Consider the following 13,242-nt stretch of genomic DNA (forward strand, 5'->3'; position numbering starts at 1 on the left):
GTAAAACAAATATTACTTTAAAACAAATGGAAAATGTTTCTAGGATCCTTATCATGTGGGGATAATGTGCAGGAAGAAAAAAAAATCCACCTGAGATTCTAGGATGAGCTATGGGCACATACCCTTTTTATGCTAATGGTGTAATACTATAAGAGGTAAGTTTTGAAACTCTTTGCAAAATGTGGCCTTTCAAATAATTTCATACTGGAAAAAGGAAGTCACCAGATCAATTTTTAAAAAAAGCACTTAAAATAGACATTATTTGCAAAACAGTGCCATCTATAGGCAATTAGTTATAATTTCATTCATTTTAAAAAAATATTTTTTCAGTGGAGGAATGCAAAGTGTAAAATGCAGTTTTACAATTTTCTGTGCTTTTTATTTAAATTCCTAGGCTAAAAATTACATCTTGATGCTAGATGGTGATCTGAAAGAATTTAGTCTCAAGGAATCTGATATTTATTGATTTTTTGAACATGTGAAAAGTATCCAAAAACCAAGTTGCTATTCCTGCTAATTTTTACAATGTGGAGTAATTACAGAAATGTGCAAATTATCTCTTATTTCATGAATAATCTCAGATATCATTGTGTTCAGAGGAGAACCACCTGTTTTCAAGTTCAAAGGAAACCAGGTACTTTCCTTTGGCTCTGCATGAAGACCACCAGAAGCTTCTTGGCAGAAAAAAAAGACACTATCCTCAAAATAGTATTGCTTTCATGAGGAAGGGTCATTATTGGCCACACATATTGCTTCTGTTTAATCTTGTAGCATTTGGTCTAGGAAGGAGGCAGTGGCAAACTACTTCTAAAAAACCTTGCCAGGAAAATTGCAGGGACTTGGCTGGGCAGTCTTGGGAGAAACAGACACAACAAAGCAGAAGAAAAAGTGGCTACTAATTAACCATCTTCAGAGAGACAATTTAAAAAAGAACTTAATGTATGGAAATCTGTGTTCATCCGTACTTCTTTTTGAGGCTCCCAATCTGCCTCAGACCAATCACTAACTCTCAGTCTAATATTATAAAAATAAAACTTGTAGAGCACTGGGATGGAAAAATCCATATATTATTTCCCTGAACTATTTTTGAAGGAAGAGCAGTTTTAAAATACAATTCAGGATAGCATCATTATATTCAATAATTTAACCAACTTTTTCCTCATATAACGAAGCAAAGCAATTAATTATACTGACACCCATTCAAATCTACAAAGAGCAATAAAAGAGAGAAAAATTCATTAGTACTTCGATGCTTCTAAATATAACATATTGCTTCAGTCTTTATTTTAAAATGTTTTATTCTGTAAAGTTAACACAGAGCATTAAAAACATAAAGACAATGAATGCTCAACATGCATGAGCAAACCCAAAAACAAAGCAAACAAAAATCACCCTAGCAGCAAATTCAAAGATGGAATAGTAAAAAAGGGCAGCAAGATTATTCATACAATGTGCATCTATAAATTAAATGCAGTTATTACATTATAATTATGTTCCTTATTTTGTTCAAATGAAAAAAAATGTTACCAGACACACAGAAACAAGTTAAGAATTTAGTAGTTAAAATTTGGTATAGTTGCTAATCGATTTAACTCTCAAAAATATGTGTTAAAATGGTGGATGTTGTTGTAAGAACATTCCTTAGCTAGGAAGAGACTTTCTATAGTAAACTAGACTGGTTGGGTAAAACTTTTTTTAATCCAGTATTAGGATTGAAAGTTGGCATTAGAAATTAGTTTTTTAAAAGATAATCAGAAAGGCATCAAATATTTGAAGATCAATTCAGAATAGTTCCACATGGAAGGAAGCTCATCTAAATTTATTGCAGTTTAATTCTAATTAGACTTGTACTTTTTTGGCTATACTTAAATTCTATTGAAATTACTGTGAAAAGCAAGCAATGACCAAGACCTATTGATTTTCTGGGAGTAAAGCTAAGTCTATATTCAATAGATGATTATTAGCATCTTCATTCACCCACTCAGGATATTTTGAATGCCATGCTTATATCCAACATTATGATTATGAAATTGCTTCATAATGTATTTTCAAAAACCCTAACATTTGTCTTTCCCACAGATGTGCACATATGCACCCACTTCAGCTGTAAGAAAATCCGAATACAAGCTTGTTTTGAACACATACTAGAGTGAACCACCATAAATAACAAGTTGCCAGATATAGCCTTATGCCTAAAAATTACATTTATGTAGCCTGATTTTATGCAATTTATTTGGAAGCACATTTCACAGAAAATTCAACACAGGTTAACTTTCAAGTACTGAAGCAGAAGACTGAAGCCTTGGCCTTTTCTGTCCATACAGTAAATCTGTTTAACAATATTGTATTATCTTGGCTGGATAGCATTACTGATTTCCTTGTTCACTATATGCACAAATTTTATTAAAATAATAAAGCAGGTTCAAGTAAAGTCTCGATTGTTTACTCCTCTGAATCTCATTTTCAACAAAATTTTGCACATGTAAAATTGTGATTTTTTTAAAAAAAGTGTAATGCCTCTTGCCATGATTTTTACTACGCATACAGATTAAAAGACAATTTTACTCCCCCCCACCTCCTTAGGCTGCAGTCTTTTCAGACTTATGTAACCTACCATGGAGTAAGTTATAAATCATTTTGTGGTAAGCCATTTGAGAAACCTGGGAACATACGTGCACTGCTGTTCTGCACGTTAGCTGGAACAGTGAAAAGAAAACATACGAACACAAAAGGCTTCTGCTGGTACGTCCTTGTTAATGTACAAGATTGCAAATGGAAGTAGCAAAGTAGCAGAATGATATAATCTTAAGAAATTTAAAACATGCATTTTTCCATTGCATTACATACAGGGCCTCTACTCTGTTACCAATCTTCATACAGAACAGGTTTATGAATGAGGCAGACAAGAAATACACATCTATTGATGATAATGCATTAGAGTCCCCTATTTAAACTAACACATAAGTCTCATTATATAAGCAAAGAAAAATCTCTACAAAAGTAAATATCACAGAGTTAAGTCTGCAAAAGAAAAACAAAATCCTACATATTGTTTAGATAGCACTCTTTTTAGATAAAAAGTATAACATCTTCCTAAATTTAATTTATTATAGTGAGCTTAGTTTGTAGGAAGAGGCACTCATTTAATCCTAAATTTTACAATGACAGGCCTGTTTATAAAATTGAAATGCACTTCTGCAAATATAGTTATGGGCACATTTTAAAACTCAACAAGTAGTCCTAGGAATTCAAAAAATAACATTTAGCAGGCCTTGTTTATGCTATTGTATGACTTATACGCGCTAGCACTTTGTTATAGAAATTATGCTCCAGGTATAGGTAATTAAATGAAAGCTTACTAATGTTCAGCTAAGGAAGAACAATCTCATTTTTTCCCAAGCTTTGATGGATAATTTTACAAAATTTTACATTTTTGCAAAATTTAGAGTAACTTGACAAGAAATAAAAAAACACCAACCATAGAAAAGGAAATGTTTTTTTGTGAAGAAAGCTAGAAGCTCCTCCAAAATTAGAAGAAACTTTAGGCAATATTTAGACTTAATAATACTTACAAGCAAAACTATTGAAATTAATGGATAAAAATTTAATTATGACTTATTAATGTCTCCCCCCCATAGAATGAGTTATTCTGGGGTTTACTCTTACAAAAAAGACCTGCTTAATATTTCTACACAAATCTGTCAATTAAAGATGAAAGTCGCAATTTTTAATATGCCAAGCAGTTCCTTGGAAAAAGTCAGAGAACAATTTGTATAAGAACCAGACTTTAATAAACCAAGCAGAGCTTAGACCTTTATTAATTGTAAGCTTTGTTATGAACTTGATGGACATTTCAAATGTGCAACAGTATAGCAGCCTAGCTTGCTGTCTATCAATTTGAATTCAAAGATAAATATGCAAGGCTAAGACAATAATGCATGATCTAATTCAAATCGGATCTCAATAGTGAAAAGTTCCATTGTATTTTTCTTCACTCGAATGGAGTGCGCATTTCATTTTAGTACTTGTAAGCATACCAGTCATAAGAAACTGCTCTGATTCTTTTGCTAATTTACTAGAAAGTAAAGAGTTAATTAACTGGGGCATGATCTAAGGAACATTAACTTTTTAAAAACAAAATAGAACAGGTGTTATATAATAATCTAAATCATTAGGATTTAAGCACTATTTAAATCAACCATACTTAACTTGGGCAAAATTATACTTTGCAGCTAAGTAACACATGAAGAACATTTTAATCAAGAGTTAAATTATCAATAATCATATGCTCCCAGCAAAGAATTTCAAACAAGAAAAGGAAACATGTATTTAAGTAAAGGTATCAGCAAATCTGTTTCAGACATGGTATTTACACAGATCCAAACTGAAGCAATGTTCAAACATACAGTGTATTCAAATGGATTAAAAATATTCAGGACAATTCTATTTCATAATTTTTAGAAATAGAAATAGTATGTCAGAAAATAACATTTGAGAGAGGCATTATTTGCAAACCCCTGCCACTGATAAGTAACTGCTTACAGTATATAATACTGTTCTCAGATACAACTTCTTCTGATTAATTGTAGTATAATTAAAATCTTGCAAAACCATTCTTTACTCCTGCCAAGTGCCTCATACATTTTTGCTTTCAGGAAGTCCATTTACCGGTATATCCAAACGGAGGACTATGAAAATAAAAATCTAAATGCAGGTGCTATGCTTTGCCTTCGATGTAAAGTGCATTGGCACTTACGTGGGTTTTGAAAGAGTGAATTACTTTATGCTGTATGGAATTACAGAGAATCAAATAAAAAAGCAAGCTTTGAATAGCTGTTTGCACAGCAGAACTGTGACAATGGCACTGGAAATCAAAGTTCAAGAATACGGCAAAAACTCTAAATACAGTTAAATTGAAGATAAATTTATACAAAGAACATGGGCCTAATAAATAAGACACATATACGACACCTTTAGTACTAAAGCCCTAAATTAAACACTTGGGGGTAACCATACCTAATTTGTTCACTTACAAATATACTGTAAAAGAAACTCATTGGAGGAAGTTTTCTACGGTATTAAGGACTGGGATTACAAACTAAGCAATATGGCACCTACTTGCCACTTCCTGCCCCCCCTCCCCCAAAAGTTCAGCAGTGCTAAGCTCTTATTCTATAGCCATCAACTCTTGGTTGTACACCACTGCATTCCGAGACAGATTGTCATTTTACAATACAAAACCTATTGCAGGTGCATGAATATAAAAATAAACCACATCACTGCTATGCAATTGTAACACTTGACACCTAGAACCAAGCGGCTTTCCTCTCAGTGTTCTTCAGATTTAATAAGCTGGTTTGTAAACCCGTCAGACAAATAGATTTTCCTCAACTGGTCGGCCTTGGGTATGGAGTTCCCATTCTTCACATGGCGAGAGAGAAATGCTCGTACAGCAGGGTGATCAGCCTTCTCAAGAGGAATGCTAGCTTCCAGAAACATTTTTACAAAGTCCTGGACTACACTGGGTTTCTCTGTCTGGGTTGCGCTGTTGCACTGCAGAGAGGCAGTCAGGGTCCGTGGTTTCTTTCTGACACTTTGCTCTTCGAACTCTCCCTTACGTTTGGTGTGTGTCTTGGATTTGAGATGATCATTGATTGCAGATTTGCGGACATGATTCAGGACTACATTGCAAAAACTGCAATAGAGTTTCCCCCCGTCTTCATACAGTTCGCTGCCAAATTCAGTCACACGATCCTGAGGGGTCACATATAAAGCAGTCTTTGAACGGCTCCGGGAAGGAGGTGGCTTTACATCAAATCGTTCCATTGCTGTCTTTAGTAAACTGGAAAAAAAAAAGAGAGAGCGAGTGAGTGATTTTGCATTGATGTTCAACTTGTACAATAGAATTTAGTCCTAGGCATGTGAAAAAGTAAGTCCACCCTCTTTGAGCTCTATGGTTTGATGTATCATACTTAAAAATCCTCTGGCCTTAGCAGCTCTTAAAAGTAGGTAAATACAACTTTAGATGAACAACAACACATGACATATGTACACCATGTCATCATTTATTTTACAAAAACAACGCCAAAATGGAGAAGCCATGTGTGAAAAACTAAGTACACCTTGTGGTTTAATAGCTTGCAGAACCCCTCCTTTAGCAATCATAACTTGAAGTAATCATTTTCTGTATGATTTTATCAGTCTCTCACATCGTTGTGGAGGAATTTTGGCCCATTCTTCTTTACAAGATTGCTTTAGTTCAGAGGTCTTCAAACTTGGCTGCTTTAAGACTTGTAGACTTCAACTCCCAGAATTCTCCAACCAGCTATGCTATGCTATGCTGGCTGGAGAATTCTGGGAGTTGAAGTCCACAAGTCTTAAAGCGGCCAAGTTTGAAGACTTCTGCTTTAGTTCGTTGAAGTTTGTGGGCATTTGTTTATGCATGGCTCTCTTGAGGTCCCACCACAGCATTTCAATAGAGTTGAGGTCTGGACTTTGACTGGGCCATTGCAACATCTTGATTCTTTTCTTTTTCAGCCATTCAGATTTGCTGGTGTGCTTGGGATCACTGTCTTGTTGCATGACACAGTGTCGGCCAAGCTTTAGCTATCAGACAGATGGCCTCACATTTGACTCTAGGATATTTTGGTATACAGAAGAGTTCATGATCGACTCAATGACTGCAAGGTGCCCAGGTCCTGTGGCTGCAAAACAAGCTCAAATTATTACCCCTCCACCATTGTGTTTGACGGTTGTCTTTTGTGCTGATATGTTATGTTTGGTTATTGCCAAATATGGCATTGTACATTATGGCCAAACACCTCCACTTTGATCTTGTCTGTCTAAAGGACAGTAGTCCAGAAGTCTTGTGATTACTGCACATGCAACTTTGCAAACTTAATCCATTCTGCCATGTTCTTTTTAGAGAAAAGAGGCTTTCTTCTGGCAACCCTTGCAAAGAAATTAAACGTTTAGTCTGTTTTTAATTGTACTGCTAACTGAGGCCTGTGAAGTCTGAGATGTAACTCTTGGATTTTTAGCATTTTCTCTGAGCATTGTACAATCTGACCTTGGAATGAATTTGCTGGGATGTTCACTCCTGGGAAGATTGGCAACTGTCTCGAATGCTTTCCACTTGTGAGTAATCTTCCTCACTATAGAATGATGGACTTTAAATTGTTTGGAAATGGCCTTATAACAGTTTGATAGGCAGCAACAATTGCTTCTCTAAGATCATTGCTGATGTCTTTACTCTTTGACATTAACACATACTGCAATGCTGGAGACCAGAAAACTCTAAAACATTGGCTTTTATAAAGGTAATCACATCTGCTGATGATCAATTGATCAAGGGCACTTGATTAGCAGCACTTGGCTGCTACTTAGTCTCTTCAGACTAAGGGAAGCAATAAGGGTGTACTTTTCCATTTTGGCTTTCTTTTTTGTAAATAATGACAAGGTGCAATAAGTCATGCACTGCTGTCCATCTGACGTTGTATTTACCTACTTTTCAGAACTGCTAAGGACCAGATGTTTTTTTACTATCTCTTGATAGAACTCAGTGAAGGTGTACTTTTTCTCTCACGACTGTATGTTGTAACTGATGCTTTAACCAGTGTGCAGACAATACATATCGATACGGTTTCCTGTGATGAAACAAACAGAATATTAAAAAATATGGAGACCACACAGCAAAACAAAGAGAGTGCTAAAGTAAGGTATTTTGGAAACATTGCTTTGTCCTTGCATGGACAGATCCATTCTTCCTTGATGGAGGAAACTATTTTCTAGTGAAGCTTTCCTGTTGAAGATGGGAATTTTACAACTCTGCAGGTAGCAGAAGGGGGAATTGGTGAAATAATTGCCTTCTCCCTCAATTTGCAAATTCTATGAGTTCCACTTTATTTAAAGACCCAACACATTATTTACTTTGCTGTATTCTCTATTGGCTCTTTTGAAATCAGGGACAACCAAAATATTTCATTTCAGCCCTTATTTGAAATGCAAGAATACAGAGATTGAATATTTCATGGAATAATATGAATACTATCAAAATACTTATAGCACTGCCACTCAAAATACTTTTCTTACCTGGTTTTGTTTTAACAGCATTTTGTACACAACTATGTGAAACTAATTTTTATTTTTTATTTTAAACAGCTTCTAGATCAACCATTTTAATCACAAAAGTTTTACTTGATTGGCACCTTTCCTATTTGGTCAGAAATACCCATGGATTTCTTGGTTTTCTTGGAAGAAAAAGTTTTTTTCAAAGATCATATAAGCACAAATGGCTTAGATGTTCCACAGTTCTTTATCCTCAAAAGACATTTCTGTTCAGAACCAGTGTACAAATAAATCCTAACAGAGAGGTTATTATTGTATTGTTTGCTGACTTCTAGCAAAGACATGCAGCCTAGGAAAAGTAAGATGAATAGGGATCTTTTTCTTATTGTTTTTGTCCCTAAATTTTGCAGAATTTATTGAGAAGGGTTTTTTTTTGTAATTGTGCGTATGTTGTTTTAGAAATCACATTTCTTGCATTAAACAAAAGACAAAAAGACTCCCACTGAAGAAACTTTGGAGGAAGAGCACACCTATTCTGAACAAACATGAAAGCATGACAAAGTATTGAAAAAGGAGTCTTCATACAGTATCAGCTTAAGTCTACTCAGCTGTCAGATGAAATTTCAGCCTCATAGTAAAATATTAAGCAGACACTTTTGACTGCTTTGCAAACCTAACTTCCTCTTCTTCCTTTGGAAAATTAGTACTAGAAATTCACCTCAGCTAAAACATTGTCAGACTAGCTTCTGATTTATTACATAATTGTTGCTGTCAATTTTTTAAAAAATTAAATACTTTTATGAGCTAGAATCCTAGCATGTTTTCCACAGAATCACCATCACTGAACATAATAGGAGTGATACTCTAACAAAATAAATTTTCTTACCTATAAAATTGATGGAATATTTCAACATTTTATTTTATAAACTCTCTGTATTTTAAACCGTTAATTTCATATTAGAATATTTAATGATTTGGGTTTAAAATGGCCCAGAAAAAAAAGTAGTTTAAAAAATATGAAATTTTTATGTCATATTATGAAAATGAAAGAAGATATGTTACATTGGGAAATGCAATAAAAGAATTCTGTTTGTTGAAAACCTTGACGAAAGGGGAAAAAAAGGTTAACTGATGAATTAGGAAGGTTGGAACAATGTGCCTTTCTAGCAGTAGTAGTAGTGATCTCTAATGTCTTATACTTGGATTCTTGATCCATTAGCAGCTGCATGTCCAACTGACGTACACTACCAACAAATGTCATTTTGTATGGTTGCTATAATATTATAATATTAAGAAGGAAAAGAAAATCATGGCCAAAGTGAATATGTGTTTTAATTTTTACTTTCTCAATAGCAGTACTTACTTCCCAAAATATAAAGATAATCTAAATTTCCTAATGAACTTTTTTATGGCTAGCTTTTAGGCAGGTATCGGAGAAGATAAATTCTTCATAGCTCAGATAGTTTAGTGTAGGCATTAAAAAATAAATTTTAGTACACATAAAGTGATTTAAGAAAGTTCAGAATATTTAACTATGCAGAAGCTCTTATCATTTCTGGTATTTATTATCAAATTTGTGATCATAAACTTGAAACAACTGAAACCACCTGAAGGTTATGTATCTGTCTCATCACTTCCTGAATTCTGAAGAATTTTTTTCTAGAATACAACCACTGTGGCAATATCAACTATAGATAAATATATAGATAGATAGATAAATATGATATCTAATTGTTCATTTTTCTCACAGCCCAGAATGTGATTCTTGTCCCTGATTTAATACTGAGGTCAAATGCTTTTAGCACTCCCATTTTCGTTCCCTATCTCTTCCCTATCTCTTTGTAGATGCTTGAAAACCATATTTTCTAAATTTGATGTGTTAATTACTTGATATTTGGGGAATATATACTTAACACAAATACACAATCTCTTACAAATTAAAGCCTGCTTTTATTTATTTATTTATTATTTATTTATTTATTTATTTTTATTTTGTAGCATTTCTATGCCACCCAACTCCCAAGGGACTCTGGGTGGCTTACAACAAAGAATAAAACAATGCAAACAATCCCATAAAAATGTTAAAAGAAAAACATTAAAATATTAAAAACTTTAAACTTTGTTGACTTGATAAATCAAGATTTCGTAGCAAAATAACACAAAAACCAAACCATTAAAAAAAACAAACCATGGTAAAGAAGTTACTTGATCTGTGGAAAGTATAAGGTTCTCTGATGATTTAGGATAGGTTTTTTAAATGGTCATTCACCCGGAGGGTACATTTTGTTGTCAGTTAAAAATCAGGAAGATCAGGGATACCCAACCAACGGTGTCCAAGGACTAGGAGGACAGAGTCTCTCCAAAATCTGTGTTTTTTTAAAGTTACAAAGGGGAAAAATTTATTAAATGCATGGATATGAATTATGCAAATTACCTAAAGCAATTTAATTTTAAAGTGAAAAACCAAACTTTATTTTGTCACACTTCTTCTAGGTTTTGCAGTATATACTTTGATAGGCCACTCAAACACTTATTCCAAAAATGTAACAAATCTGTTTTCTACATTTTCAAGAATGATATTCTAGAATGGTACACAATCTTTATGCTGCAATGTGCACAAGATCAATTATGTGTAAAATTTATTTCACCTGCCAGGCATAAAAAGGCTATTTTAACTTGGTGTATGATTGCACTGATGGATCTCACACCAGAATGAGCTATCCCTCAGATAGGATTCATTTAGCTTTCTTTTGAATTAAAATTGAGTCTTCTGTACAGTTCCTAGCTTTATCAAGATCTATACCTGCAAAGCAGGTGAATTGTGGCTTAAGCAAACATAAATGGAAGTCATATAAACTTTACTACTCAACATGATTCACTCAAGCACAGCAAAGGTAGGATCAGTACGAAACCGTTCTTCTCACTTTGTATATTTGACAATAACACTGTTCAAACAAGCTTCTTGTCTGAACAGTGGGGGATAATATCAAATCATATACTCATACCTATTTTTATTTTGCAATATATGAGTAACAATAAAGATTACTTCTCAAAATTATTCTGGGGCTAGAAACAAATAGTGGCATCTAGTGAAATCAACAATTGGCATCTAATTTTGGTCACAATATAAAAGTTGAGACTCTAGAAAGAGTGCAGAGAACACCAGTAAAGATGATTAGGGGGCTAAAAGCTAAAACATAAGAACAATTGCAGGAATTGGGTATGTCTAGTTTAATGAAAAGGACTAGGGGTGATGTTATAGCAGTGTTCCAGTATCTAAAGGGCTGCCACAAAGAAGAGGTGTTCAACCTATTCTCCAAAGCACCTGAAGGCAGGACAAGAAGCAATGGATGGAAACTAATCAAGGAGAGAAGCAACCTAGAACTAAGGAGAAATTTTCTGACAATTAGAGCAATTAATCAGTACAACAATTTGCCTCCAGAAGTTTGTGAATGCTCCAACACCTGAGATTTTAAAGAAGAGATTGAACAACCATTTGTTTGAGATGGCGTAGGGCCGTGATGGCGAACCTATGGCACGCCTGCCACAGGTGGCACGTGGAGCCATATCTGCGGGCACACGAGCATCGCCCTAGCTCAGCTCCAGCTGATTTTCGGGCCTTCTGGGCCTACCAGAAGTCAGGAAATGGGCCGTTTCCGGCCTTCGGAGAGCTTCTGAGCAGGGGTGAGGAAGGCTGTTTTTGCCCTCCCCAGGTTCCAAGAAAGCCCCTGGAGCCTGGGGACGGTGAAAAACGGGCCTACCAGGCCCACCGGTAATCTTTTTGCCGTCCTGTGCCAAAAGTGGGGGGGCATTGAATTATGGGTGTGGACACACGCGCATGCCACTCCCCCACGCCGCCCCCGCTTTTGGCACACGACGGCAAAAAGGTTAGCCATCACTGGCATAGGGTTTCCTGCTTGAGCAGGGGGTTGATCTAGAAAACCTCCAAGGTCCCTTCCAACTCTTATTCTTTATTCTGTTATGTAACATTAAGACTGATAATCAAATTATTAATCATCTGAAATCCAGTATTGCAGCCTCAGAAGACATACTCAAGCATATTTGCTCAGAAGTAAGTACAGCTAGCTCTCTTGAATGGCTCTTATGCTTAGGAAGCGCATTCAGGGATGCAGCCCTAGGGCATAAGTAAAATTAAAGACATTGGGATTACTTGCCAGAGTGTGTATATATACACACTCAGAATATATATATATATTCTGTCCTACACTGTTATCTACTGGGAACAGTCTCAGAGTTGCATCTCTATTTTTCCTCTATTTTACATGCATCTCTGTATTTCCTAAATACATCCTTAAATGTATTTTCCTATACATTTAAGGGACTTTAAAACTCGGCTACTCCAAAACCAGATGAATCCTTTCCCGTGTAAATACTTTCAAGGTGGCAAGCTTCTCTCCCCAACCCCCAACCCCTTCAGTGACAACGTCTCCGTTAACCCTGGGCAGCCTACAGTTGGCTGGCTCAGAAATTCCCATTATATTCACAGAAAACGTGCCTCTCATCAGATGCAACCTTTCAAGCTGTGTCCCCAGCAGGCTCTCTGCCGTCCCTCCCTCCTTTTAAAGGAGAGCCCTCCTCTCCATGGCTTTTCCTCCATCACCTGAATTTTCTGAGCCCCCCTCACCCTTTCTGACATTCCTCCCAATCCCCCCCCTCTCTCTCCCAACCCCGACTGAGTCTCCTTCCTTCCCATCAATCTCGTTCCACACAACCTCCTAGACTCATATTTCTTCCCCGCCTGGGGGAATGCGGGGGGGGGGGGAGAGAAGACGAGGTGGGTTACAGTGCTGCACTTGATGCAACGGAACGTCCCTCCCCGACTCGTCCTTACCGATCCTGACAGCGCGGAGTTCGGCTCCCACATTGACCGAGACCAAACCTCCGATCTGCTCCGTGCTTGCCTCCCAAAAACTCCGCGATGGCGTGGAAAAGACTTGGCGGAGCCGCCTGCCAGACAGACAGGCACACGGAGAAGCACGAGGGGGGGTGGGGAACGGCGGATGGTAGGGCTGAATAGAGTTGTTTCCTCTCTTTGGTTCGTCGAGGAAGGCGGGACGTAGCCCCCTAGCAACACCTCTTCCAATGAGGGCGTTGCTAAAAGCGAGTCAGCTCGTGCGAGGATAGAAAAAGTGAACGCCGTTCTGTGTGGCTCAC

At 36.3% G+C, this 13,242-nt stretch overlaps 1 protein-coding gene across 1 annotated transcript; it reads right to left on the bottom strand.

Annotated features, from left to right (window-relative positions):
* Positions 1–1,280: 1,280 nt before the first annotated feature.
* Positions 1,281–13,147, bottom strand: CGGBP1 (CGG triplet repeat binding protein 1). The gene is made up of 2 exons (XM_034413487.3): positions 12,920–13,147; positions 1,281–5,842 (listed from the first exon to the last, which is right to left on the bottom strand). Exon 2 carries the CDS (start codon positions 5,824–5,826, stop codon positions 5,329–5,331), a length of 498 nt encoding a protein of 165 aa, XP_034269378.1. The 5' UTR covers positions 5,827–5,842; positions 12,920–13,147; the 3' UTR covers positions 1,281–5,328.
* Positions 13,148–13,242: the final 95 nt, after the last annotated feature.

The sequence above is a fragment of the Pantherophis guttatus genome, chromosome 5, assembly GCF_059756535.1.
Source record: "Pantherophis guttatus breed Tessera chromosome 5, ASM5975653v1, whole genome shotgun sequence".
Taxonomy (NCBI): Eukaryota; Metazoa; Chordata; class Lepidosauria; order Squamata; family Colubridae; genus Pantherophis; species Pantherophis guttatus.

Excerpts from the sequence above, each read along its gene's own strand:
- CGGBP1 (XM_034413487.3), bottom strand. The coding sequence starts at position 5,826 with ATGGAACGATTTGATGTAAAGCCACCTCCTTCCCGGAGCCGTTCAAAG.